Here is a 25,844-nt window from a genome sequence, read left to right on the forward strand (position 1 = left end):
AGAAAAGAAAGAAAGGAGAATAGAAAAAGAGGAAATGAGAGAGGGAAACGTTAAATTCTATTTTAACTACCGATAAGATTTCTAACATTCAACAAAAATATTCCTTAAAGCATACATTGGGACTCGAGCACATTACCAATAACAGAAACAAGCGCTTGACTATAGAACCAGCAGGCTCATTCTTGAGCCTGATTTACACAGAATTAAACTTATGTTGTTAATTCTAGGATAGAGGTTAACTTAGAATAAAATAGCAAAATTTTCCAAAGATAAAAGTCGAACTCTTGACCTCAAACAAATAAGCAGAGCACATAACCATAGATACAAAGACTTAATTACGACAGAATTCAACAGCCAGACATTCAAATTTTTAGGGCGAAAAAACTCGCTCCCCTAAAAGAAATTTCAGCCTCAAAATTTACCTAACTCAACTAGATAAGGAAATTGTTGATAGATGGAATTTTCAGGTTCCTAGGTGGCTTCTTTAGTGCCCTGATTCCACCACAGCACCTTAACTAAAGAAATAGTTTTCTTTTGCAATACCTTGTCATCTTGATCTAAAATCTGAACAGGCTCCTCCTCGAAAGTCAGATCCGGTTGTAACTCACTCTCTTCAATAAGGATGGTGTGCGACGGATCAAACTGATACCGTCTTAGCATCAAGATATGGAACACATCATGGATTCGATCCAATTTAGTGGGTAATTCTAACTAATAAGCAACAGGTCCGACACGTTTCAGAATACGATAAGGTCCAATGAACTTTTGGCTCAACTTGCCCTTACGTCCAAATCGGAGAACCTTTTTCCATAAAGACACTTTAAGGAACACCTGATCCCATACAGAAAACTCAATATCTTTTTTCTTTAAATCCTGTCAATCAGAAGCGGTCTTAAAACGGTCTCGGATCAATTTAACAGTATTCTTAGTTTTAGAAACTGGCTCGAGACCCAAAACCCGATGATTACTTAACTCAGTCCAACACAGAGAAGTATGACACTTACGACCATACAGAGCCTCGTAAGGTGCCATCTGAATACTAAAATGGAAGTTGTTATTGTACGCAATCTCAGCCAATGATAAGTAATCTTCCCAACTACCTTGGAAATATATTACACAACCCTAAAGTATATCTTCCATGATCTAAATAACTCGCTCAGACTGTCCGTTAGTTTGAGAGTGTTACGCAGTACTGAAATCGAGTCGGGTGCCTAATGCCTCATGAAGCTTCTTCCAAAACCAAAATGTGAAACGCGGATATCTATCAGAGATAATCGAGACTCCAGTCCTATACAGTCTCACGATTTCAACAATATACAGCTTAGCGAGCTTCTGCAGTGAGTAATATGTTCTAATAGGAATAAAATGAGTGGATTTGGTCAATCGATCAACGATGACCCAAACTGAATCTTTCTTAGTGGGGGTTAAAGGCAACCTAATAACAAAGTCTATCATTACAAGTTCCCACTTCCACATAGGGATCTTAACAGGATGAAGTAGACCAGAAGGCAACTGATGTTCGACCTTAACCTTTTAACATGTCAGACAGTGTGATACAAACATAGTCACTTCTCATTTCAGACCAGGCCATTAATAAAGTTCTCGGAGGTTCCGATACATTTTATTTCTACCAGGATGCATAGCATAAGGGCTACTATGTACCTTCTGTAGAATCGATCGCCTCAACTCGTTGTCGTTAGGCACACAAATTCGACCTCTAAAACACAAAACTTTGTCACTGTTCAAACTAAAATTCAAAATTTCACTCGAATCAATTTGTTGCATACGCTAAACCAAAGGCTCATCTTTCAACTATTTAACTAAAATATGTTCGACCCACATTGGTTTAACCTGCAGTCCAACTAGCAATCCCCCATCCTCAAATAAACTCAGACGAGTGAACATTGCTTTTAGTTTAGTCATCGCTCTACGGTTAAGAGCATCGACTACCACATTAACCTTACCAGGATGATACTCTATCGCACAATCATAATCCTTAAGCAACTCAACCCACCTACGCTGTCTAAGATTTAACTCATTTTGAGTTAACAGATACTTGAGGCTCTTGTGATCAGTGTAAATGATACATCTTTCACTATACAAGTAATACTTACAAATTTTTAGAGCAAACACGACTGCAGCCAGCTCTAGATCGTGCATAAGGTAGTTACCCTCGTGTATATTAAGTTGTCACGACGCGTAACCTACCACTTTACCGTCTTGCATTAAAACACATCCTAGTCCGACGTGTAACGTATTATTGAAACCCACAAACTCCTAGCCTAATTCAGGTTGAACTAGAATAAGAGCTTGCATCAGAATAGACTTGAGCTTTTCAAAACTAGACTGTTGTTCCTCAAACCACACAAACGGAGCGTTCTTACGCAATAGCTTCGTCAGAGGTGACGCAATCAAGGAATATCCCTTGACAAACCTTCGGAAGTAACTTGCTAAACCCAGGAAAATCTGAAGCTCAGACACATTTCTCAGCTGTTTCCACCCAACTAAAACTTCTATTTTCTTTGAATCGACCTGGATCTCTTCAGCAGTTACCACATGCCCTAGAAAAAAAATTTCCTACAACCAAAACTCGCACTTGCTTAACTTAGCATACAATTACTTTTTTCGGAGTGTTTAGAGAATAATAAGAAGGTGTTTGTCATGCTCAAACTCAATTTTGGAATAAATCAGTATGTCGTCGGTAAAGACTACCACAAACTGATCTAAATATGAGTGGAACACTCGATTCATTAAATCCATAAATACAGTCGGGGCAATCGTCAACCCAAAAGGCATTACCAAGAACTTGTAGTGCCCATAACAAGTCCTGAAAGTGGTCTTGTACACATTATTTTCTTTAACCTTGAGTTGATGGTAACCAGAATGGAGATCAATCTTGGAGAAAACATATGCCCCGCAAAACTGGTTGAATCAGTCAGCAATCCTCGATAGCGGATACTTATTCTTTACCGTCAACTTGTTCAGCTGTCAGTAATCTATACATATTCTCATTGATTCGTCATTCTTCTTAACAAACAATATTGGTGCCCCCAAGAGACACGTTCAGTCAGATGAACCCTCTATCGATAAGTTCCTAAAGCTGAGCTTTTAGCTTCACAAGTTCTTTCAGTGTCATGCGGTAGGGTGCAATGAACACAGGAACGGTACATAGTAAGAGATCGATGCTGAACTCAACCTCTCTATCCAGATGTATTCTTAGCAATTCCTTGAGAAAGATGTCTGGGAAGTCCCTCACAGTACGAATATCTCCTATAGAAAGATATTTTATTTTTATTTAACCCTTTTGACACACATTAGGAGCCCAAAACACAGTCCAAGTGTTGACAAACTTGACTCTGATACCACTACATATAACACCCCAAACTCGGCCTAAACGTTAAGACCAAGTTTGGAGAGTTACATTAACGTTATTGGGAAAAACCAACTTTTATAAACACAACTAAAAATCGTCTGATAGATTATAACAATCTTAAAACCTAGTCGATCATTCAACTATATTAGAAAGTCATAATAGGAAGAAAATACTGAAATTACTGAAAATATAAATAAATGGTGATAAAACAGATTAACTGAGCTTTCACTACGCTGACCCGATCAAGATTAAGAGTTACTTGTAATTCAGTCAACAATAAAATAAGTTGAGAACTCAATGTGTAACTGATATAAATTCAATTAAAAGCACAATTATAATAGTAAATTCTTAAACTCAAGTTCAAATTAGAATTAGAGAATGTCCAATGCAGTCTTAACACATTAATTGAATGGTAGAACAATTCTAGTTCAAATACAGAACAGATCAGAAACAAATACAGTTATTCTTACCCCTATTGGCTACACACAATCTTCGACTAACCTAACATACTGTTAAGGGAACTTAATACCCATCCAACCCTATACACCATATAGTGTCAATCCGACACGTTCAATGTGATTGCAGACTAGCTGTCAGATTAAATAGAGATAAAATACCAGATTCACATATAAATTGTTGTTTAGCCACTAAACCAGAATAGATCACTTCCTCCTTTACACAATCCTCATCTAATGCAAATGCATATTTCAGATGTCAGATGTCAAGAACATACACACAGTCATTCAAATTTAGTTCATAGTCATGTGGTACAGATCAATATCATCAGTAGTAATTATAATCACTATACATTTAGATAATCAACAGCTCAGTCTCAGATCATCAGATAGCAACTTATACGGTGTAATTCAGATCATATGTACACTACGGAAGGCCTACGTTTGCATTAGACAACGTTTACGGCCTCAAGGATAAATCTCATATCTGACCCACATGTCCATGTGGTTCCACATGACCTAAATGATTGGCCCGTACAACCTCAGACACCCGTGTGCCTGCCTGTGTGTCTCACACGACCTGACACACACCTACGTCGTCTGCCCGTGTGGTCCTAAATCGCAAACAGTGAGTCATACGGTCTGGGCGCACGCCCGTGTCTCTGACCTACGTGGTCTTTAATAGTAATAGTAAGTCACACGGCCTGGACACAAGCATGTGTCTCTGGCAGTGTGGTCTCTAATAGCAACAGTGAGTCATATGGCCTAGACACACACTCGTGTCTCTAGCTCGTGTGGTCTCTAATAGCAACAGTGAGTTACACGACCTACCACACGGCCTGGCACACGGTTGTGTGGCGTCAACAATCATGGTTTTTGGCATCCAAATTTCACAGAGAATCGGGTTTTCAATACATACCTGATGTAGATTTTGACGTAGGAGCAACGCAGTGGAACCCAAACCTTAGAACGACTATCCAATAACCAATTCAACAACTATTCTCAATGAATCACAAGAATTAACGCACAAAACTAACTCTTATGTCGAAAAACTTCGACACAATCTGCTCACTCAGATTTCAACACTCACTTTGCACGTGATCACGAAAATAGAACTAATGTGTTGGAGAAATGATTCTCGCAAGATCCTTGCCTAAAGAGGGAGTCAAACGTACGCTTAAAATAAAAAATTCGAGTAGCAAAACAATTTCAACCAAAGAAAAAAAATAACCAAAAACTCACAAAAAAAAAATTTACGGTAGAACTTACACAAAGATCCTCCAACGATATAACGAACAATGTAAGACCCTCAACTAGTCCCGATAGCCACTTTATAGACGTAATAAAAAAGAAAAATAAAAGAAATTAAGAACGAAGAAAAAGAAGGAAGAAAAGAAAGAAAGGAGAATGGAAAAAGGGGAAATGAGAGAAGGAAACGTTAAATTCTATTTTAACTACCATAAAGATTACTAACATTTAGAAAAAATATTTCTTAACGCATACACTGTGACTCGAGCACAGGACCACTAACACAGGCATGTGCTTAACTGTTGAACCAGCATGCTCATCCTTGAGCCCAATTCACACATAATTAAACTTATGTTGTTAATTCCAAGATAGAGGTTAACTTAGAATAAATTAGCAAAATTTTCAAAAAATGCAAGTCAAACTCTTGACCTTAAACAAATAAGCAGAGCACATAGCCACAAATACAGAGACTTAATTACAATGGAATTCAACAGTCAGACATTCAATTTTTTAGGGCATTACACTAAGAGGCTTACCACATCAATAACGCACAAAAAACTAAGTCTCAGATGGCATATCCTCCTTCTCCTTATCACCTCAGATCTATAATCATCCTTCGATCTATCCTCATCAGGCTCTTTAAGAATAGTTCCTAATAGATTTGGCGGCACTTTTACATACACAAATCTCATATATACGCCAAAAATATGACTAGAAACTAAAAATTAAAAATAAAACCACATCTGCTTTCAAAGAAAATGGAGTGAACAAAATCAAAATCATGGAAAATGTGAACAAAATAAAACCATGAAATCGTGGACAAAATTATGTGATGTGGACTGGAATTAAAACCAAAATAAATACATGAAAAATAATGTTGAAGAAGCTACAACTAGTGTCACATGCCATAAAAAAGAGCATGTGACCAAGGCATACTTTGGTGATCCATCTTGTTTACTTGGGGTTATTTGACCCGTCAAGACTGAAGCATTACTTAAAGAGATTGAAGGTTCATCTACTTGAAGTCCGATGAATATTTAAACACTCTGATCATTTGTATTTTACTAAGGTAAATATTTGTAATTTTAAAAGATCTTGTAAATCCCTTAGAATCTCAACTTAAATTTTTTAATTTTTTAATTACTATGTATCTTATTTATTTTTTAAAAAATATCAGTTAAGGACGTATGATGATTTCTTAACCCCATTTGTGGAGTAAACAAAATTTGACCGGTGTATCAAATAACCGTCCATTATATATATTTCCAAATTATTAATAAATACAAATATAAAAATTAATTTTATAATGAGCCATTATAGATTAGTTATTTATATTATTCATTTGTTAATTTATAACTATTTCCAGTTTTTCTTTCTTCACAAATAAATGCAGAAAGTTAAATATTAATTCACAATATAAGTTAAATTAAATAATAAGAAAATTATATAATTTATAAAAAATAAAATGAAAATATTTTTCTGTTTTCTTCGTTGTTAATGTCATAACTACTCTATGTTACGTTAATTATATATATAAATATAAATATAAATATAAATATTTATTTACGTTATTTTATAATCATTTTCTTTTTATCTAGTTCTTTTTCTTTCTCCTTTTTATATTTTGCACATATAAAAAATAAAAAAATAATGATTATATTATAATTTAAATTATTTTTTCAAAAAACTATATAATTTAAAATATAGAACATTTGTTTACATTGATTTTATATTATAAAAAAAATCCATTTTCTTCTTTCTTTTTATTTTCCTTGTATATAATTGGTAAATATAAATGTTTATTTGCATTAATAATTTATATATAGTTACTTAAATAAACTGCAATGGTTAATAATGATAGTCCTATCCCTCGGAAAAAGAAGAAATCCTAATGAAAAGGAAAATAAAATATAATTACAACTGAAAATAGTATTCATATTTGACGATTTATTTAATCTTTTACAAAAAATAGTAATTAAAAAAAAAAGACGAGTCCAAATCCTCGTATAATTTTTTTTCACTGAACTAAGCTCAGATTCCTCTCATAAATCTAACTATGTTTGAAAGACGAAATCTAAAGCAACAGAGTTTCTGTGCGACTCCCCATCCCAAAATTCAATTCCATAAAGATAGATTTACAAAAAAAAGGTTTATATTAAAAATATACATTTAAATAATAATAATAAATGAAAATTTTTTCTATTGTGAAAAATTAATGTGATCCACCCCTTTTGACATTGACACAACACAACCACCAAAAATCTCTTGCCCCTCCAGTACAAGTAAAGATTGCACTATCTCTACACATTGTGAGAACTCACAAATTTCTCAAAGGATCTTTGTTTTAAAAGGTGGTAGATGAATATCTTCAACCATCGCTATGGATCAACCTCACAAATCGCGAGGGAAATTGTTGATTTGCCCTTCTTCCAATACATCTTTATCGTTCGTCTTGTAAGCTATCCTTATGCGCATCACCAACGATTTCTGAATGTGAAGTAGATAATATATAGTAACTAAATCTCTACTAATATACCCTTTCAAAAATGGTGCTCCATACCAAACATGAATATGTCTTTTTTTAAGGTTTCATGACTACCACAGCTTACTTTACTCTCTTTTCCATCTTCAAACTTCCTATCTTTCCTACCAAGCTTAAACAATACTGGTGCAACCCACAAGGAAATCAATAGCTTTATTAGCAACTATGTCATTCCAAGCTCTTTCCTTCTCTTTTTGAAGAAGTGCCACTACTAAACCCTCTTATGCTATACCCCAAAATAACAAGAAACTGGATAGTCGAATTCAGGGACAACAATATTGCTTTGCTACCTTCAGGCTAGTTTTCAGATTTTATCAACACCTCTTTTCCTAGCTTCTCTTGAATTCGTCTTCTTAGGCACAAAACTAAAAACCTTAAATCTAGGGAAATAAATCATCCTTTGTCTACTCCATAAGAGTAAAATGGACATGCACTTCAACTCTTGCCTATAATGGAACTACATGCAAGCATCATCTAAAGTCAAATACTTCTAAAAATTAAATAGTATAAAAGATGTCCAAAACATTGATAAAGAGTAGCGCAAAAAAACATGATAAGTCCAAGTAGAAACCCTATGATAAAAAGTTAGAAGAAAAAAAAAACTTTTTTCTATGATGAAAAATAAAATAGCATCAGAGAAAAATATTTTTAATATTTTTAATTATTATCAAAATTAAAAATGTTTTGGAATGGATTGTTTTGGACTAAACAATTAAAACTCTTTTGGGCCATACTATTCAAGCCCAGGCCTAATTTCAAGTGTTTTGGCTTAATTCCTCATTGGTCGAGTTATGATTTTATCCCCCTACTTTATGAACTGAGAAGAGTTAGCCAAATTTTGATCCTTGTACTTTACAAAAGCTGAGCAAGTAGTCCATTTGTTGGTAAATACATCAAGTTGAACTGCTAATATTTGTTAATTTGTTACATTAAATTTTTGAACTGTTTAATTTTGCTAATTCCTTGCATAAAATTGCTTAACTATAAGTTTCCAAGTCAAAAAATTTAATGACAAGGTTTAACAACATTACCTAGTTGACTAACTTCTCAGTTTTCGTAAAGTATGGGACTAAATTATGACAAAGTACACTAGAGGGACTAACTTCTGAATTTTTTTAGAGGGATGAAATTCAGAATTAGACCTTCCTCAACTGTTTCTTGCTGCTGCCTTTTGTCTTTGTCCTACAGCTTCATCTCCTTTCTGATCTCATTTTTTAACTGCTCTCCTTTCAGTCACAGGAGGCCGAGTCCCAGGAACCCGACATAAATCCCATCCCAAGTCAGTGTCAACTTGCGTCGACACGGGTACCAAAATGGATGAGTTGGAGCAACACAGATTTTAACCAACTAAAGACTAGGTATATGAATAATTTACTAAACCTTTTTCTTGCTAAGCCATTAGATTCAGAAAGAGTAACAGATAAGTATAACTCAATAAACATACCTTCCCATGTTGGGTATTAGTGACTTTCAAACATTGTGTGATGGACCCATTACCGCTTGCAGGCAAAGTATTGCTGCTAGCAGGATCCAAATGCAGCTGAAGAAACTGCAGAATTTAAATGCAGCAACTGTATCAGCATCACACTCATTAAAAGGAGAAGAATGAGAAATTCTATATGATAAGATTTACAAACTTTGATGGTTACTTTCAAGGAACAAGAAAATACTATAAATTTTGTGAAACTAATGAAGACTCAATTTTAGGAACCTACAAACAAGGCTAAAGAAAAAGAGTACTCTTGAGGCATATTGAGAACTACTAGTAAGAGCAGGCTTTCAGTTGCAAATGGCAAAGTTTTTAGTTGTTCACATTAATCCATGATAAAAAAGTAATAGATAGAAAACCGATAACGAAATATCCACCAGTAAAAGATGGCAGTGAAGACTGTTATAAAATTTCTATACTATATGTACAGCAAGCTCAATAATGACAATCTCGAGTTACCTTTGGAACTGCCGCCTGGAAAAGAAAACCATTATAAACATTAGGTGACAAATTTGTAAAAGTAGCCTGGATGAACGTTGTTTGTGGGTTTCCTGGTTGCTTTGAGAAGTTGAACGTCATCCTCAAGGTGCTGCTCTCATATGCAACTAAGGATGGATAAGCTGGACCATTTTCCTCTGCTCACAGAAAAGATAACTATAACTACTTTGGCAACTACAAGGCTATAACTATCGGTCAAACAGAGTTCCAAACTTTAAAATTTACCATGCTTTTGAGTAATAGCACCCGTCCCGTTCAACAAATCCATCATTCCAGCAGAACTTGCAGGAGAAGTGGCATTTGCAGAAAGTGAGGAATGTGATGCAAGGCCATTTAAATTGGCAACTGGTGCTTTGTTGTCATGACTGGAGGATAATATGTCAATTGCTGATGAGCTGCTTTGCACAGGAGGCAATGTTCCAATTGACAAAAGATCCAGCAGAACATCTGTACCAGTTTTTGGAGACTGACTTGTGCCTAGAAAGTCAAAATAAGAAAATCAGACTTTTTTAATCAATAGGCAAGAAGCAATCAAACACTGAAAGTAGTTCACTTTATGAAATATTTATCTTTATGGCGACACAAAACAAAGTTCTCTTAGGAAAAGATGGCAATAAAAACAACGAGAAAACATTTTCTTTCAACATTTTACCCTTTCACAAATGTCAACTTGAGTAATTATGCAATGGAATCATCATTACACCCATTACATTCCGAAACCAATTTGGAATTCATAATTATAATCATAGGATGTCAAATTATATGAAAATGTTATTTATTTCTAAATATATTTTAATATATTATTAGATATAAAATATTGTTTTCAATATATCAATAAATATATTTAATAAAATCTTAGAATATTGTTTTTAAATAGTAATTTTAGATCTTAAAACTTTTATGTATTTTTTAAATTACTATCAATATTTTATGACATAAAAAAGTTTAATTGTTATAAATGAAAATTACCATTTAATTGAAGGGTAAAATAATACTTTGACATATGTTCCATTATTGGATTTTAAACAGCCAAATATCTTAATTATCTTTTTATGCCATTCTCCAAACTAAACATTATAAAACCTATGCTCTCTTTATTATATTCCCACCAAATAACTATTTCATTCTAACTTAATTTCGTTCAACCAATCAAATGCAACATTAATAGAAAAACTGATAAACTTGACTTTAAAACAAAACCTAACAGGAAAAAGAGAAAATTACACTAAGATACTAAAAACTGATATAAATGTAAAATACTATATATAACCCTAGATCTAGGCTCAACAATATGGTGGAATATTGATGTATGACATGTCAGATGCTCGAAAAATTTTTATATGCAAAGATGAAACTTGGTGATTGGCAAATATATTGTGGTCAGATGTTGAAAGAAACAATGAGATAGGCACAACCACAAATCAGCACATTGAATGAGATAAAAGTCAAATATAACCCTAGATTATAAGATATTACAATTAGCCCCATAAATAAACAAGAGTGACAAATTTAGATCTTAAGCAAACTAGTTACACAATTAGATTAGTTGTGTTCTACATCATCAAAATCTATGAAGCACAGACACAAGAAAACCCCCTCATATGGTGGCTGACATGGACACACTAGCAACACATCAAAATATGTTTAGGGCAATGTTAGGACACGACAAAGAACATAAAAATTGTGGTATGTTTGTTTCCCAGAAAAGATTTAGGGAAAATGTAAATGCATTTTCTTGTGTTTCTTTCATGGAAAATACCATAGTCAACGGGAAATTACTTACAGGTCAACAAAAAATAAGCCTTTTTTTGGAAATTGACTTCCACTTTTGAAAATTGTAAGTCATTTTCCACAAAAAAGCCATTTATGAGTAACTTGATTTTTATGTAAAAGGTTAAAATATGCCATTGGTCCCTGTATTCTTCATAAATTTGAAATTTAGTCCCTCAACTTTTTAAATTTCAAATTTCAAGTCTAATTATTAATATTGTTAAATTTGTTGGTGTGGCATTTTGAAAAGAAAAAAAAACCTCAATTGGTAACCATGTAACTAAAAAAATGACATTATAATGAACCTAAATTTAACAAGATATTTTAACAGTGTTAATAGTTAGACCTAAGTTTTGAAATATGAAAAGTAGAGAGACTAAATTCCTAGAAATACAATTACATGGACTAAATTTCAAATTTACAAAGACTATAGGGACTTATAGCATATTTTAACCTATATAAAAAATAACTTGAAACAAGCCTAATATTATTATATTAATAATAAATTTTTATTTTTAACTTTTAAAAGTATTTAAAAATATTAAAATCTTGCTATCAAATATTCTAACTTTCAATATTATTAAAATTATAATTTTTAATATTATTAAACATACATATTTATATTTAATAATAAAATAATTTATTATTTTTATAAAATTACTGAATATTACAATTTTATTTTATAATAATTTTTAACATTAATAAGATATTTGAATTTTAAATAATATTCTTCATGTTTTATTGAAAATATTTAGTTTATTATTTAATAATAAACATATACATTACAATTTATACTATTTAATAATAAATATTTTAAAGTATAAATATGAATATTTTAACAATATAAATATAAGTATTTGTGTAAATTATACTTCGCTTATTTATTCCTTTCAACTTCAATGTGCTACTTTCCACTCACATATATGTAATATATGTAATTTCAAATTAAGTTTTAATTAGACATTAATTATTATTAAGTCTATATAAGTCTATATAAGATATTAATTATTATAACATAGTACCATAAAATATTTTGTAACACATTTAATTTATATTGTGTTTGTTCCATTGAAAACAAATTTCAAATAATGAATTTAAAAAAATTTACTAAACAACGGAAAATATTTTATGTAAAATCATCCAAACACCAAAAAGAATTAACTTTTCCGGAAAATCAATTTATTTTCCAAAAATAATTTACCGAAAACTGTTTTTAGTGAAACAAAAACAGCCTTAGATGGGATAGAGTCTTGTCATGGTCAAGACATGCAAGGACATAAGAAGAGGCAGCCATAGTGACGGAAGAGATGGCAGTTAGTGGTGGAGCTTGAACTTTTGGAAGTTTTGAACTGGAGAAAGGAAGAACAAGAGCACAGAAACATATCAAATTTTCAAGCAATTGAGAGCAGTGGAGGAAGGGTTTATTGGTGAATGAAATCTAAATATCTAGATAATAAAGACGATAAGGAAAGGAATGATTTGACAAATTTTGGTGAAGTACCGTCGGTGGAGAATGGTAGCTGGAGACAATGAGCAGCAGCAAACTGCAAGGTGTGTTGCTGGTATTAGGGTTAGAGTGAGATGGAGAAAAATTAGAGAGAGTAGACAAAGGAAAATTGGGGGCGGGGGGGGGATTTCTATCGAAACCAAATGGTGTGCATGGGCAAAGAAAGTACAAGAAAGAAAAAGAAAAAGAGAAGAGACAAGATTTTAAGAAAAATGAGAAGAGACAAGATTATAAGTGCATAGTATAGCCCAATAAAGATATTTTATATTTGTATCTTTAATTACTTAATTCATATAAGTTGATAAGTATATTTAAACCTTTAATGTTATATAAAGTATTAATATTTACGAATATACTGAACATGTTTAGATAAAAAATTTATTTTTATGTATTTTTTATCGGCATATCCATGGCCTAGTTTTTTAGAAATTTCCATGTCAGTGTGTAGTGGCCATGCTTCATAGATCAAAACACAATCAGTTGCTTGAAAAAATAAATTTCACTCAAATGTTTCTAGAAGATGCACAAGTATGCATCCCAACTAACCTGATGGTGCAGAAGCTGGGGATAAATCAACACCAAGGAGATCCTGAAGAAAATCGCCACCAGAAGAGACAGGTGCAGGGGGGGCATCATCTGAACTTAGGTCAAGTAAGTCTCCAATAGGAGCTGCAGCTGGTTTAGCAATTCCATTTGGAAGATTACATGGTATTATGGAGGAAGCTGAAACAGCTGTTGGCAAGGAGCCAGCCTTCCTTCCAGTGAAAGTTGCCTCATCCAAAATTGGCATCCTTTCAACCAGGGCCGATCTGTATGGATTCATCCATCAGTTTTGTGCTTCACAACTATGTTACAGTGCTGGAAACCTTCTAAAAGGTAGTGACATAAATCGTAAAACACCCAGAAAAAAACCATACCTAATGTTATGATGCTTCTGAAGAATACAACTAAATTCAATAGATCGTTGCTGCAACTCAAGCACAAGGCTTCGTTTATTCTGGACAATTATATCCTTGATTCTCCTGCAGATACCAATCATTAAGATTTGATTTTCTTTTTCATTACATACAAACAAATAATCAGAAATTTCTCAATAATTAGTATGGCTGAACCAATTTGCCAAGAAATAAATTCAACTTAGGTTATGCTTAGATAGAGTTTGTAAACTTTAAAGGATTCCTGGTAACCTTTAGGCCAAGCAAAACCAGTAGAAATGTATAAGCAAGGGGAAGGAGTAGTAATGAATGATAAAATATGCACTTACTCTGAACAAGAAGGAAATCGAGAAGAGAGCTTAAACAGAGCAATCAAAGCCATAGCTTTAGTAGTGAGACCCAATCTCTGACACTTAATAGCAACCTCCATGGCATCCACAGCATCAGATTCTGTTACCTGCTCAGGAATACAGAAAAATTTCCAAACAGTATTAGAAGATGTAGAGTGATAAATCTAAGCATTCATACTGTACAAAAGAACATGATCCTGACATTAAGGACTCTCAGGGCATCATATAGAAGGTTAAGAATCTCCTAAGTCTAAAAATCATAATTGAATTGATGTGATCCCATGAGGAAACCCTACATTTGATGACACCCATTATTTTATCTGACTGCATGTAATCTCAAACTACGTTGTTAGAACTCAAGTGTGAGTGTCAAATGTGATTATGTGCCCAACTAAATGTCAAACATGATTTTATCCTTCATTTTAGACTTAAAAGTCATAAGTCTGTGAGCTTTTGTAGTGTTTTTAGCGTGTTTTTGTTTATTTACGTATTTTGGTGGCATAAGCATGTTTTGGTTGTTTTTTTTTTATATATATAGTTTTTAGCTTATAAATGAAAAACATTTGATGAGGTGATGTTTTATAGTTGTGTTTTAGGTATCCTCAGGTTAAAGTAATGCCAAAAAACTGAGGAAGAACAAAGAAACAACCATGTTGCAAGAGTCTATGTTGCGACACACAACACCAATGGACTTTCAAGATCACGCAACTAAAGAGGTGTGAGCAGGAGTCGAGATGGCAAAGCTTTGAATTTTTGGAATTTTAATCATTTGCATCACAAAGCCAAGATCTCTCATCAGGATGCCAAGCTCTCGAAGTTGTCATATTTTGACGATCCCATGTCTGCATTGCGGGGTGGAATTGGGTGTTGCAGCACCAGATTGCGAAATGTCAAAAATAAAAAGGATGCTGAATCAAGCTTGAAGATCATTTCTAGATATTGGCTTGAAGAAATATCACTTTCTAATCCTTTCCTTTACTCTGTTTTAGATCTGATTGAGCTTTGTTGTTGCTTAGATTTAGAATCTTTTCTGTAAGATGTTTTACTAATTTTCTAGATTTGGACTTGTAACTATATTATTAAATTTTGTTTAAATAGTTAGTTGTTTCTTGCGTTCTATCTTGCTTTGTTTGTTTTCCTGCTTAATGTTAGATTAACTGCTTGACAACTAATTAATCCACTCAATAGCCTAAATGAGATCTAAGAGGGTGAAATTAGGTAGATCAAGATAAATACAAGTTAAAATCAATTTAGTTTGAGTTTAAATGATTAGGTGACAGCAATTTCATAACTAATTGGTTTGGTAATCAATGAAAGCCAAGTGTCATTAATTAGGTGACCGGAGCAAGTGAGAGACAAAAGAAAGTCAAATTAGGGTCCTATCACATCTTGAGAAAGTGGGTAGGAACATGAAAGCCTGAGGTCAGCAAGGTAAGTTACAAATGTTCAAAGAGAATTTAATTTGTCAATTGGCTCTTTAGTGTACCTCCGTATATATCATTTATTGTCTGTTTGGCTATTGGGCTTAATCTGGATTGGTTGATTGACGCCCAATTTATCCAATTTCACCTAGGAACAAGCGACAGCTGACTTTAGGATTGACCAAATAGCTAAGCATCCTAATTGTTAATATCAAGAGAGTTAACAATGCTAGGGAACAAGAAAGAGCCAACTCTAGCAAGGAAATATGTGAGAGCTTTGCTTAATTACCTTAAGATAGTTGGGTAAAGGTGTGAGACTTTTTTATTTATCTAGTAAGGAGCCTAGGAGTATCGAGAGAGCACTAGGTGCACTTAGAAGCTTGAGGATAACAAGACTTGATAACTAAACGCAAGGATACGATTGGAGGTTGCCAAAGTTAATTAATAAGAGGATTCACAAATTTAAGTCTGCTGCATATCTATATATCCATGTGATCAACACGAATGTTGAACATGAGTACTTCAAGACAAAAGAAGTGTCGAAGCAACATAGATCTAAATCATTTCAACCAAATATTTAAGTGATAAACTTATGACCTTTGTAGCAAGGGATCCTAAAAAACTCTGATCAATTAGAAGCTTGCTCTATGCAAACTCAAGTTCATATAAAACAACCCACTGCCAGCTGTTTTCCCTTTTTTTCTGAAGATAAAGAAAAGCAAAATGACTATAGTAAGTGCATGCAAACTAATCTTTGGATAAGGAGGCACTTACTGTTATTGGTTCTTCAATGTCAAGCATCCCAACATTGTTCACCAACATGTCACCATATTCACCAACACACCAAACTGCAACTCGAACAAGGGACTCCTAATGAAAAGAACAAAGTGCATTTAATAATTAAAAAATATCAAATTCAAAAAAGAATCCAAAATAAACCTAAGAATACCTGTTCTGTCGATGCTTGGAAAACTCTGTACAATGCCCTGACTGTATATCCATGGAGGTCAGAAGCATTACTTATAACAATGATTAAAGCATGCCAGACTTCATCTTTTACAAAATTTCCAGCCTACTAAGTGAAGGATAAATATCAGTACTCTTAGAAAATAATAATTAACAGAAACATTGAAAGAATTAAGAAGATAAATTAACAAATGTGGCAGTTCCCAAAAATGACAAAGGTTCATCCTCATTCCCTTTTTCTCTCCTAAGCAGAAATTTTCAAGTAGAAATGAGAGTCAACATCCAGCAGATGAAGATTCTCACACCAAGAAAACTATAAAAGAACAAACACTGCTTGAATGTTTGTGACCAATGTTAGTTTCATGAATAAAATGTAAAAGCATTGACATATTGCAAAAAGAATGTTCGGTACTCGATAAGATCAACCTTTACTAGCTATACACCTTAGTTGCCACACTTTTTAGAAAATTACCATGCCCATTCTTCCTAATTGCTTCCTCAATTTGCACATTGAGAAAAGGTTTGGCCGAAAATCAATTCCAGGTCTCAAAACCATGGAGTCATGGACTGAGCTTTTCCGGTTTGAATTGTTAGTCAATTGAGACTTGAAGTCTTATATTGGTTTCATCAGTCACTCCTAAATCCTACTTGACTTTAAACTGACATCATAATCCTTCCCCGTCAAAATCCTAGACATCATCATTGGGTTCACATTTTACAATCATAAACAAATGAAAAGGATTAAGACCAAACCATACGCCATCCAAGTTGTTACATGAGCTAATACAGATTGCAATTGCCCAGCAATTTTTCAGGCCTAAGCCACCAATTCTCAATAGTCAAAAGCTCAAATTCAAGTTCTGGAGTAACTTTAGGCCTTTATGGTTTCCATCAATGATATTTACTTCTATCTGATGTGGGATGGAGTATCCCATTTCAGCCTTTGATAGTTCATTCAATCAAAGGTAACAAGCAGCAAAAGTCATAGCTGAGGCAGGTTCAGCCACCAGATTTAGCTTGAAAAAATCAAGTGGGTTAGCTTGTGCAGATTAACAACAAACTTGGCATCACTTGGGAAAAAAAATTACCAAAAAAGATTATTAATATTGCCAATTTTTTTATATAAACCACCACTTAAACGGGGCAAGAATGCTTTCCTCTTTCCTTGGCAAGAATTTACACATAACAAGGTCATACGGTCAACTAAGAAACTTGGTAATAAGAAAAAGTAGAGATTAAAACATGTTTTACATCATTATTTAATGAACTCATATGCAAAAAGATAGAGTATTGAGATAATAAGCCCATAAATGATCTGAAACAAAAACGTAATGTTCTGCAACACCTATAAGGAACAAAGACTGCAGTGGATGCAACTCAAACAAGAGAAAAAATACAGTAGCAGAACAGAAACATGGACACAGTTGAATTCAGTAGAATATGACAAATAAAGCATCTTCAGTCCAATCATACAACAATGATATGCATGCTACATATACCTCAGAAAGAACCTTGAGCATCTGATCAATGTACCATATTTTTGCCGGGGAGAACCTGAGGCAATGAAAATGATTGTTAATTGACTAAACAATGCTGCAAAGAAATAACAAATGAATCTTTCAGCACCCTTCCCCAGCCAATGTAAAAAGGTAATCAGATAAACCAGAAGAAAATATTCCAACATAAGAGAAGGATAAAAGCAACTCCAATAAATTAAACAAAGGTAGCAATCCATTAAAATTGATCATATCAAATCAATAGTATGAAATAACTGCCTTCTCCAAGATTGATAAATGATAACCAATCCTTTTATTTTCTAAAAATGTGCTTGGAGGAAGGATCATACACAGAATATGCAGCTAGATACATCCAAAGCACAAACATCATACATGAAATATTGAGCCAAGAAGACAAAGCATACAAGACAACTGCAAAGAATATAACAGCATAAGGAAAGCTGAAGTAGCACTTCTTGTTTAACTAGAAAATAGCACAACTTACTTTTCAACAAGGGAACATATCTTGGCAGTAATATCTCCCTTAAATTCTTGATTGCTTACTTCCAAATATTCAATTAGCTCTTTTGTCAAAGGCTTTACATTGCTTTCATTCACTAGCAAGTATACAAGTTCAAGTGCCCTTTTCTGAATTGAAGCATCTGAATCCTGGAAAAAGAAAATGTCAAATCAAAAACTTTTTCAAATGCTGAAAACTTATAGTTTGACAATAATGGCATTTCATTCCACATCAAAAGTAACTAAGAAAAAGCTGAGAACTTTTTTTTTTCCTATATGTAGAGTACCAAGGTTCAAATTTAGGATCTCTACCCAATTCCTACTCCACTCTACCCCTGATCCAAGCCCAAGAGACAATGCTAGAAATTATTATATCTTCAAATGAATCCCTATGAATCTATCCAAATGTCAATCAATTACGAGTAATCAACCAAAAATATCATAGGAGTAACAAGTAAGACAAATTGAGGGTTCCCAAAAAATAGCAGAAATGGATAGAAAGAAAGGAGAGATGACTACTGAATCTTTATCCTTAAAGGAAAAAATACAAGATCAAGTGATACCTAAAGAGAGAAATGCTCTCTGCAGCAAGTAATAAGTCTTATTCTGACACATAGGGCATTAACCAAAAGTAACAAACAAATAACATAAGCAAAGAAACAGGATAGCCAAAAGGAAAGCAAAACTCCTTACAGGTTTCTTGAGCAAGAACTAAATAAGAAACCTACTGAAATCATCAAAGATGAAATTAAATATCCTGAGGCAGCACCTTTACACATTCCAAAATCGTTGCCCTATGCCTCTGCACTGCTTTAGCATCCACCATAATAGCCTTCATAAGCATGTTTAATCCAACATATCTGAAAAACAAGCAAGGTTCAGTTTCATACTGTAATAGAGGAACCAAGAAATAGTGTAGAAAGGGATATGAGGAAGCAAAATAAGATTTGAAAGGAAAATACCTTATATTATTGTCACGATTTGACAAGAATCTTCCCAAGATATTAATAGCAAGCACACGTAAGCCTCCATTATCTTCAATGCTCATGATGGTTTCAACACATTCATAAAGAATAGCATTTCCTGCATTTTTGTTTGACTCGGTTCTTGATGCCACCTATAAGAATTGTGACCATACAGAAAAACAAGTAAAACGAGAAACCCTTAACCTCATTAAGAAATGAAATATTGTTGAAAACAGGAGTCTCCAAAAATTTTAGCTTCTACTTTCATTTCTATAGATCAGCTTTAGAAGCAAATATCCAATATACCCCAAATGGTATACCATCTTTCATTTAACATGCTCCAAGCAATTTCATAAATGTTTTCATCATGTCAAGGAGCAACATTTCAGTGGAATATCTGGTTTATTTTCTACCAAGGCCAGAACTTTTTTTTTTAGTGAGATGGTATTTTAAATCATAAAATGAAATAACAAATCTCATTCCTCAATAAAGCAATCTTTCTTTTTCTTTTATAAAAGCCTTTTAAGAACTTCTATGAAGAAAATCTGGTGTTCTACAGATAGTGAGAATGCATATAAAATTTACAGAAAAAGGACATAAAAGGGGGGAGGGGGAGAAAGACAAATATAGACAAAAAATTGTTACATCAATTGTTTATATCAAGTATATTTAGTAACATGTAGTTACAAATTATTGAGATAAACAACATATGCAATATGCATTATACTTGATACTTCTTTCTGGACTTCAAATATATTACAAATGAAAGAGACAGGTCATCAGAAAAGCTTCACATGTTCAGAACTGACCTGGGCAAGTATGTCAGTCATACAGTCACTAGCACCGGCATCTCCCTGGCCCAATATCCGCAGAAGCTTAAGCAATCTTATATGAAGGAAAGGATCTGTAATGCCAGCAATGTCATACTCAGGTGAATAGGGACTGTTTGCAATATCCCTCAGAGTTTTGACCAAACCTTCAATACAGTTCTGCAGTGATGATAAAAGAAGCTATTATCTTTTCACAGGTATAGAAAATAATCATATAACATATGCAGGAAATAAAAATTTAAAAGAAATTCAACTCATTACAGTTTCTTTTCGTAGTTATATAAGTGTTTGATAAACCATTGAAAAAGAAAATTTTCACTGTTTAATTTTTTTAAATGTGTTTCATAATGATATTAAATTTTTAATTAATACAAAATTTTCAACAAAAGATTATTGAATAGGATAACCAAGCAAATAGCTACTTATCACTTAATGTTGAAAATGTTAAGTTGATTTTATTTTTTTTAAATCATAGTTGAAATAAATGATATATTTTTTCTTTTTTTGTTAAAAAATAAAATATTTAAATTATTATATTTAACTTTTATCCAAACCTATCTAAAATAATTTTAAAATATTATATTTATAAGATTTAAATTACAAAATAATAATGTTCAAAAATCAAGATTTACTTTTATCAAACAGTATAATTATATTCACTAAATTTTTAGCAATATACCCAGTATTTTTATAATATAAATTCAGCACTTATAAAATTGAGCACTAAAAATTTAACATTTAATTTTTAGTTTATCGAACAACACTTTAAGTAGAGAATCACATTGAATTGAAAAAAATGCAAATAAAGCCATAACCAATTACCTCTCTAAAATATTCCAGGGCTTCAGAACTGACTTTACAAAGATCTGTACAGAGTTGAACTCCAGTTATTAGGACTCCATGATGCTTTTCTTTAAGTAGTGAAGAAGCAGGATGCATAAAGTTTTCAGCCAGGTCAGGGACTTTCTTTATGATCCGTATCGAGCACAATGCTGCCTACAAACAACAGATACAAGTCAAGAGGAGTCAAAGATTGCAGTCAGAATGCTATGAAACAACAGATAACCTAAAACTTATGGCATGATGAGAATTCAAAAGCAGAAAGCCAACTGGCAGGGGGAAAAAGAAAAGAAAAGAAAAGAAAAGCAGGAAACATGTTTAATCAAACCAATCCACCAACAGAAAAATGAGTAATTTTAGAATAACCAATTTAGTACATATGGCTAGCAAAAGTCAATAGATGTCTTACCCTCAAACCATCAAACAAGACTTTCTTGAAGATAAAAACACCTCAGAGTTCAGACTCAAGGTTTATAATATGTTGGCATTTTTCCCTTGAGTGATACAGGCAGTAAATTCTTCTCAATAAGATAAATGGTCAAAAAATCCAGATTTCATAAACAGGCCATACAAAGGTTGAGGAACATCATTAAACAAAATATCTCACTTTCATGAAGTAGGAACAGAATTACATTTTACAGTTGAGGTCTCTGTTGTGAGGCATGCGGTACTTGCATCAAAATACACATGGATGCTTTTAACCTTTGTATTGACAAATTACAAAGGTATTATTGGACACAAATAAAGAACAAAAACCATGACACTAGAAGAGCCCAACAATACAACGCAAAACTTTCCAATTCCAGTAGGAGAATAGAGAAGTTGATATCTTTTAAGAGGGATAATCAGCAGCTTTTAAACGTAAGAAATTCATGAATCCTAGAATAGGCTTCCCTTTCCCCCTTTAATTGGCATATCATTGAAATCAGAATCTGTAGTCAACAGCCACTTGAATAAAGATGGGACACACTTACTTTCTTCCGGATATTTGGATCTCTAAACTGCAGCAATCTTTCTACATCTGGTGCAAGATCACGAGCCATTTCTGCAGAAGAAATATTTCCCAGAGCACAAAGAGCAAGCCCTACAATATACTGGTTTGAATGATTCAGGTCTCTGCATATAAGTTAAGGTTTCCTGCAGAGTAAAGTATATCTCTCCGTTTCTTATTTTTACCCTTTCTAACACCAGCCAATCAGGAGAAAAGTTATTCATCCAGAACACAAATGATACAGGAAAAGAAAATAGGAATAAATTAAGGTTGAGAAAAGTCTACGTGCTGGATACTGCTTTAATGAATTTGTGACCAACATCAACACTTCTTGTCTTTCATCAAGAAGCAACATGAGACCAAGATATCCAATCCTCTTCTCTGGAAATCCAGTTGATGCAATCAACTTTAGGCATTCCATTTGGCCAAAATGAGTGGGATATCCAAGCATGTGAATGAACATAAGCTTTGCTAGGTTGCGGTGCCTATAGTCTTGATCATTTTCATTAATTGCAGCACGAATAGCAGCACACTCTTTCCTTACAACGGCACGTTCTTCAGCAGCAGTTTTGCATGCACGTATTGCCCGTATCATGTCCCTGCATAGTAGTAGTGAGTTTGACCATTTCCAATTAATATCCATATAAACTACATTCAATTCATTTGTTTGGATTAAATAATATTACCTAGGATTAAAGATGCACAAAATATGTTTTAGTCATGGGGTGTAAATGAACAGAACGTTCGATGAACTGTTCGTGAACCATTTGTATAACATTCGTTTATGTTAGTTTATTAAGCTAAATAAATGAGTATGAACAAAATTTTTATGTTTGTTTAATAAACGAACGAACACGAACAGAGGTGTGTTCGGTTTGTTTATGTTCACGAACAAGCTCGTTTATAAGCTTGTTTATTGACTCGTTTATGACTCATTTATTTATTAATGATATTTTCTTATAAAATTCCATTAGTATATATTAATAAAATTATCTTGGTTTGTATTTTTTTTCATTTATAATATAATTATTAATATTTATATTTGATTATTTGATATCTAAACAATATATGTGTGTGTATGTATTTATTGTTTGTTTGTTTGTTTATTATTTATTAACATTGTTCGTGAACATTAAACAAACGAACATGAACACACATAATTTTAAATAAACAAAGATGAACAAAAATTTGAAATTCTTAAAGAACACAAACTGAATACGAACAAGCTTAAAAATAAACAAACGAACATGAACAGAGGTTTGTTCGTTCAAGATCGGTTCATTTACAGCCCTAGTCATCAATTTGATTCGTTTAACAAAACATGAATGCCTATCCATTGATAAATAATTTAAGAAAAAGAAAAAGCATTCTTAGAAACCAGTAGTAGGCCCTAGCAGAGAAGAAACTTTTCAAACTATCAAAGCATCCAACATAAGACCATCTGGTAGCATGTGGAGGGCCCAACTCTTAATATAAAACTAATAGATGTTGGATAACACAGTACAAACTATAGGATATGGGATCCCTAGTCCCTTTCTCCATAAAATGTTACATATATAAACAGTTATTCTGAACAATCTATTGAACAAGAAATATTCACAGATGCTTAAGAGAGGAGAGACCTATATGTTCCTAGTTACCAGTTTGCTCCTAAAAAGCAGCACTTGTTACTGATGACTACTGAAGACAAGGAGATTAAGATATTCATACTAATAAGATATGGACAAAACTTAGTAACTAATTCAAAGAACTTACAGAGAATTCCCATAACAGGGTCTGGAGGTTACCATTTAGACCAGATTCTTTTTCTATCTTAGATTTTTTTTATCATCCTAAATCCCTATAGGGACAAATACAACTATTCGGTTCCATTGCAATAGGCACAGAAACCTTCTACAGTCACCAAGCAATCCCACCTAGGAAAAGTTAAAGGAAATGGAGTTCAATTTACAATTGTTTACTAAAAGTGTGATAAATTCTACAAATCAGTTTGAACAAACAGCCACAAGAATTACAGATACAATCATGTAACCAGGCTATTCAAATTGTCTCTGGTAAACATATCAAATTGGACACCTGAGCACATGACTGCTTTGGATAGTTATTTTATATATTTAATATCACTCTCTCCATTCCCCTAGTTAATCGGAGTTTAATGGTTGGATGTAATATCTGTGTTCCAAAACATGCTGCACAACCTATATATCTATCATCCTTAAAAAAAAACCCTATATAGCTATAATGCCGTAGTAGAGAAAGTAAGGTTTCATTACCAGACTGGTGGTACATTGGGGTTTCCTTTCTAGAAAATGGCACCTCCGGAACTAATGCTATTTGGTGCATCATTTAATATTTTAAATACTGATGAAAACGGCAGATCAAGCTAACATCAAACAAATTAGGGACTTCTACATTTTCATCCATAGTTGCATGCAACTGATTCAAAGCACAATCACAAAGAAAAGGCAAAAGTAGATAGAGGAACCAAAGCATGAAACCAGAAAAGCTAACAATCTCTACTTGGATCTAAATTCAGACGCAATCATCTTTTTAAGTAGCACAGACTAAAATAGAACTCGCAAATTTCAATCATGGCAATCAAAACAACTGCAATTAAGAGAAAAATTAAATAAATACAACGCAGCTGTTTCAATGAAAAAAGAAAATTCATTCTAATTAAGAAGAATCAAGTGTACTTGATAGGATTTTCAAATTAAAAGGGAAAGGCAGAACTAAAACAAGAAATGGGTAACACTAGGAATTGGTGCTCACCGAAGACGAGTCCCAGACGAGAAAGGATTCATTATTGCGTCCAAGGGAGAAATTGTTGTAGAGAGCTCAAATCAGATCAAATCAAATCAAAACTAAATCCAATGCTGCAATGAAATCAATCCACCCCAATAGCGATTATTTGGAATGAAATCGAATTGTATTCATAATTCTAAGAACCTGAAATTTAAGATCCAAATGTTGGAATTCGGAGATCCAACAAACACAACCAAACAGATGGATTTGACAGACAGCAAAACGAAAAGGGAACTGCAAAAGGAAAAACCAGAAAACGGGAGCACTCAATTTTTCATTTACAATGCTGAGTGGATCACCCACGGGTATTGGGTTAAATTTGCAAATTGGATCCACGGCTTCTTGCTGTAACGGGTCAAGGCGCGATTTCAATGGCCTGCGAGAGATTTTTAAATAACGGCGAGGGAAGGAAGTTCTTGTCCACTTATTAACGGTATTACATTTTTATTTTTAACCGGTATTAGGTCTTCTCAATGGGTCAATTTACACAAAAAAAAACCTTTTTTTTTAATTTACCGAAATGGGTCCGATATTTAATTATTTATCAGAATAGGTCATTTTCTGACAAATCGCGTCCACGTCAGCGCGATATCAGGGGACGCGCCAGCAAGTCGCAGCCACGTCAGCGCGCTTTGCTAACGTGGCAATAAATCGCACTTTGCTGATGTGGCCGCGACTTGCTCCACGCGTGAACAGTGTAACGGTCAAAAATTTGACCGTTGCCCCCCAACAGTCTAAAAAAAAACTATAAATACCTCCACCTTTTTTTTCACAAACTAATCCTCTCTCAAATTTCCTCTCAATTTCTTCTAAATTTCCTCTCAATTTGCTCTCAAATTCCTTC

General features: G+C 33.4%; 1 protein-coding gene across 2 annotated transcripts; it reads right to left on the reverse strand.

The window, feature by feature from the left end:
• Positions 1-6,990: 6,990 nt before the first annotated feature.
• LOC107945256 (AP-1 complex subunit gamma-2) lies at positions 6,991-25,422 on the reverse strand. 2 transcript variants are annotated; one of them, XM_016879199.2, is made up of 18 exons: positions 24,968-25,422; positions 22,492-22,794; positions 22,179-22,320; positions 21,187-21,360; positions 20,344-20,523; positions 19,532-19,686; positions 19,339-19,429; positions 18,556-18,719; positions 18,054-18,108; positions 16,538-16,660; positions 16,363-16,458; positions 14,147-14,274; positions 13,800-13,904; positions 13,429-13,691; positions 9,831-10,082; positions 9,567-9,742; positions 9,063-9,167; positions 6,991-7,563 (listed from the first exon to the last, which is right to left on the reverse strand). In XM_016879199.2, the coding sequence occupies exons 1-18, from the start codon at positions 24,997-24,999 to the stop codon at positions 7,468-7,470; spliced, it is 2,640 nt and encodes an 879-aa protein (XP_016734688.2). In that variant the 5' UTR covers positions 25,000-25,422; the 3' UTR covers positions 6,991-7,467. The 2 variants fall into 2 exon arrangements, with proteins under 2 accessions (XP_016734688.2, XP_040964309.1); XM_041108375.1 differs by having other exon boundaries at positions 6,991-8,908; positions 24,968-25,416.
• Positions 25,423-25,844: the final 422 nt, after the last annotated feature.

This window comes from Gossypium hirsutum, chromosome D12 (genome assembly GCF_007990345.1).
Source record: "Gossypium hirsutum isolate 1008001.06 chromosome D12, Gossypium_hirsutum_v2.1, whole genome shotgun sequence".
Taxonomy (NCBI): domain Eukaryota; kingdom Viridiplantae; phylum Streptophyta; class Magnoliopsida; order Malvales; family Malvaceae; genus Gossypium; species Gossypium hirsutum.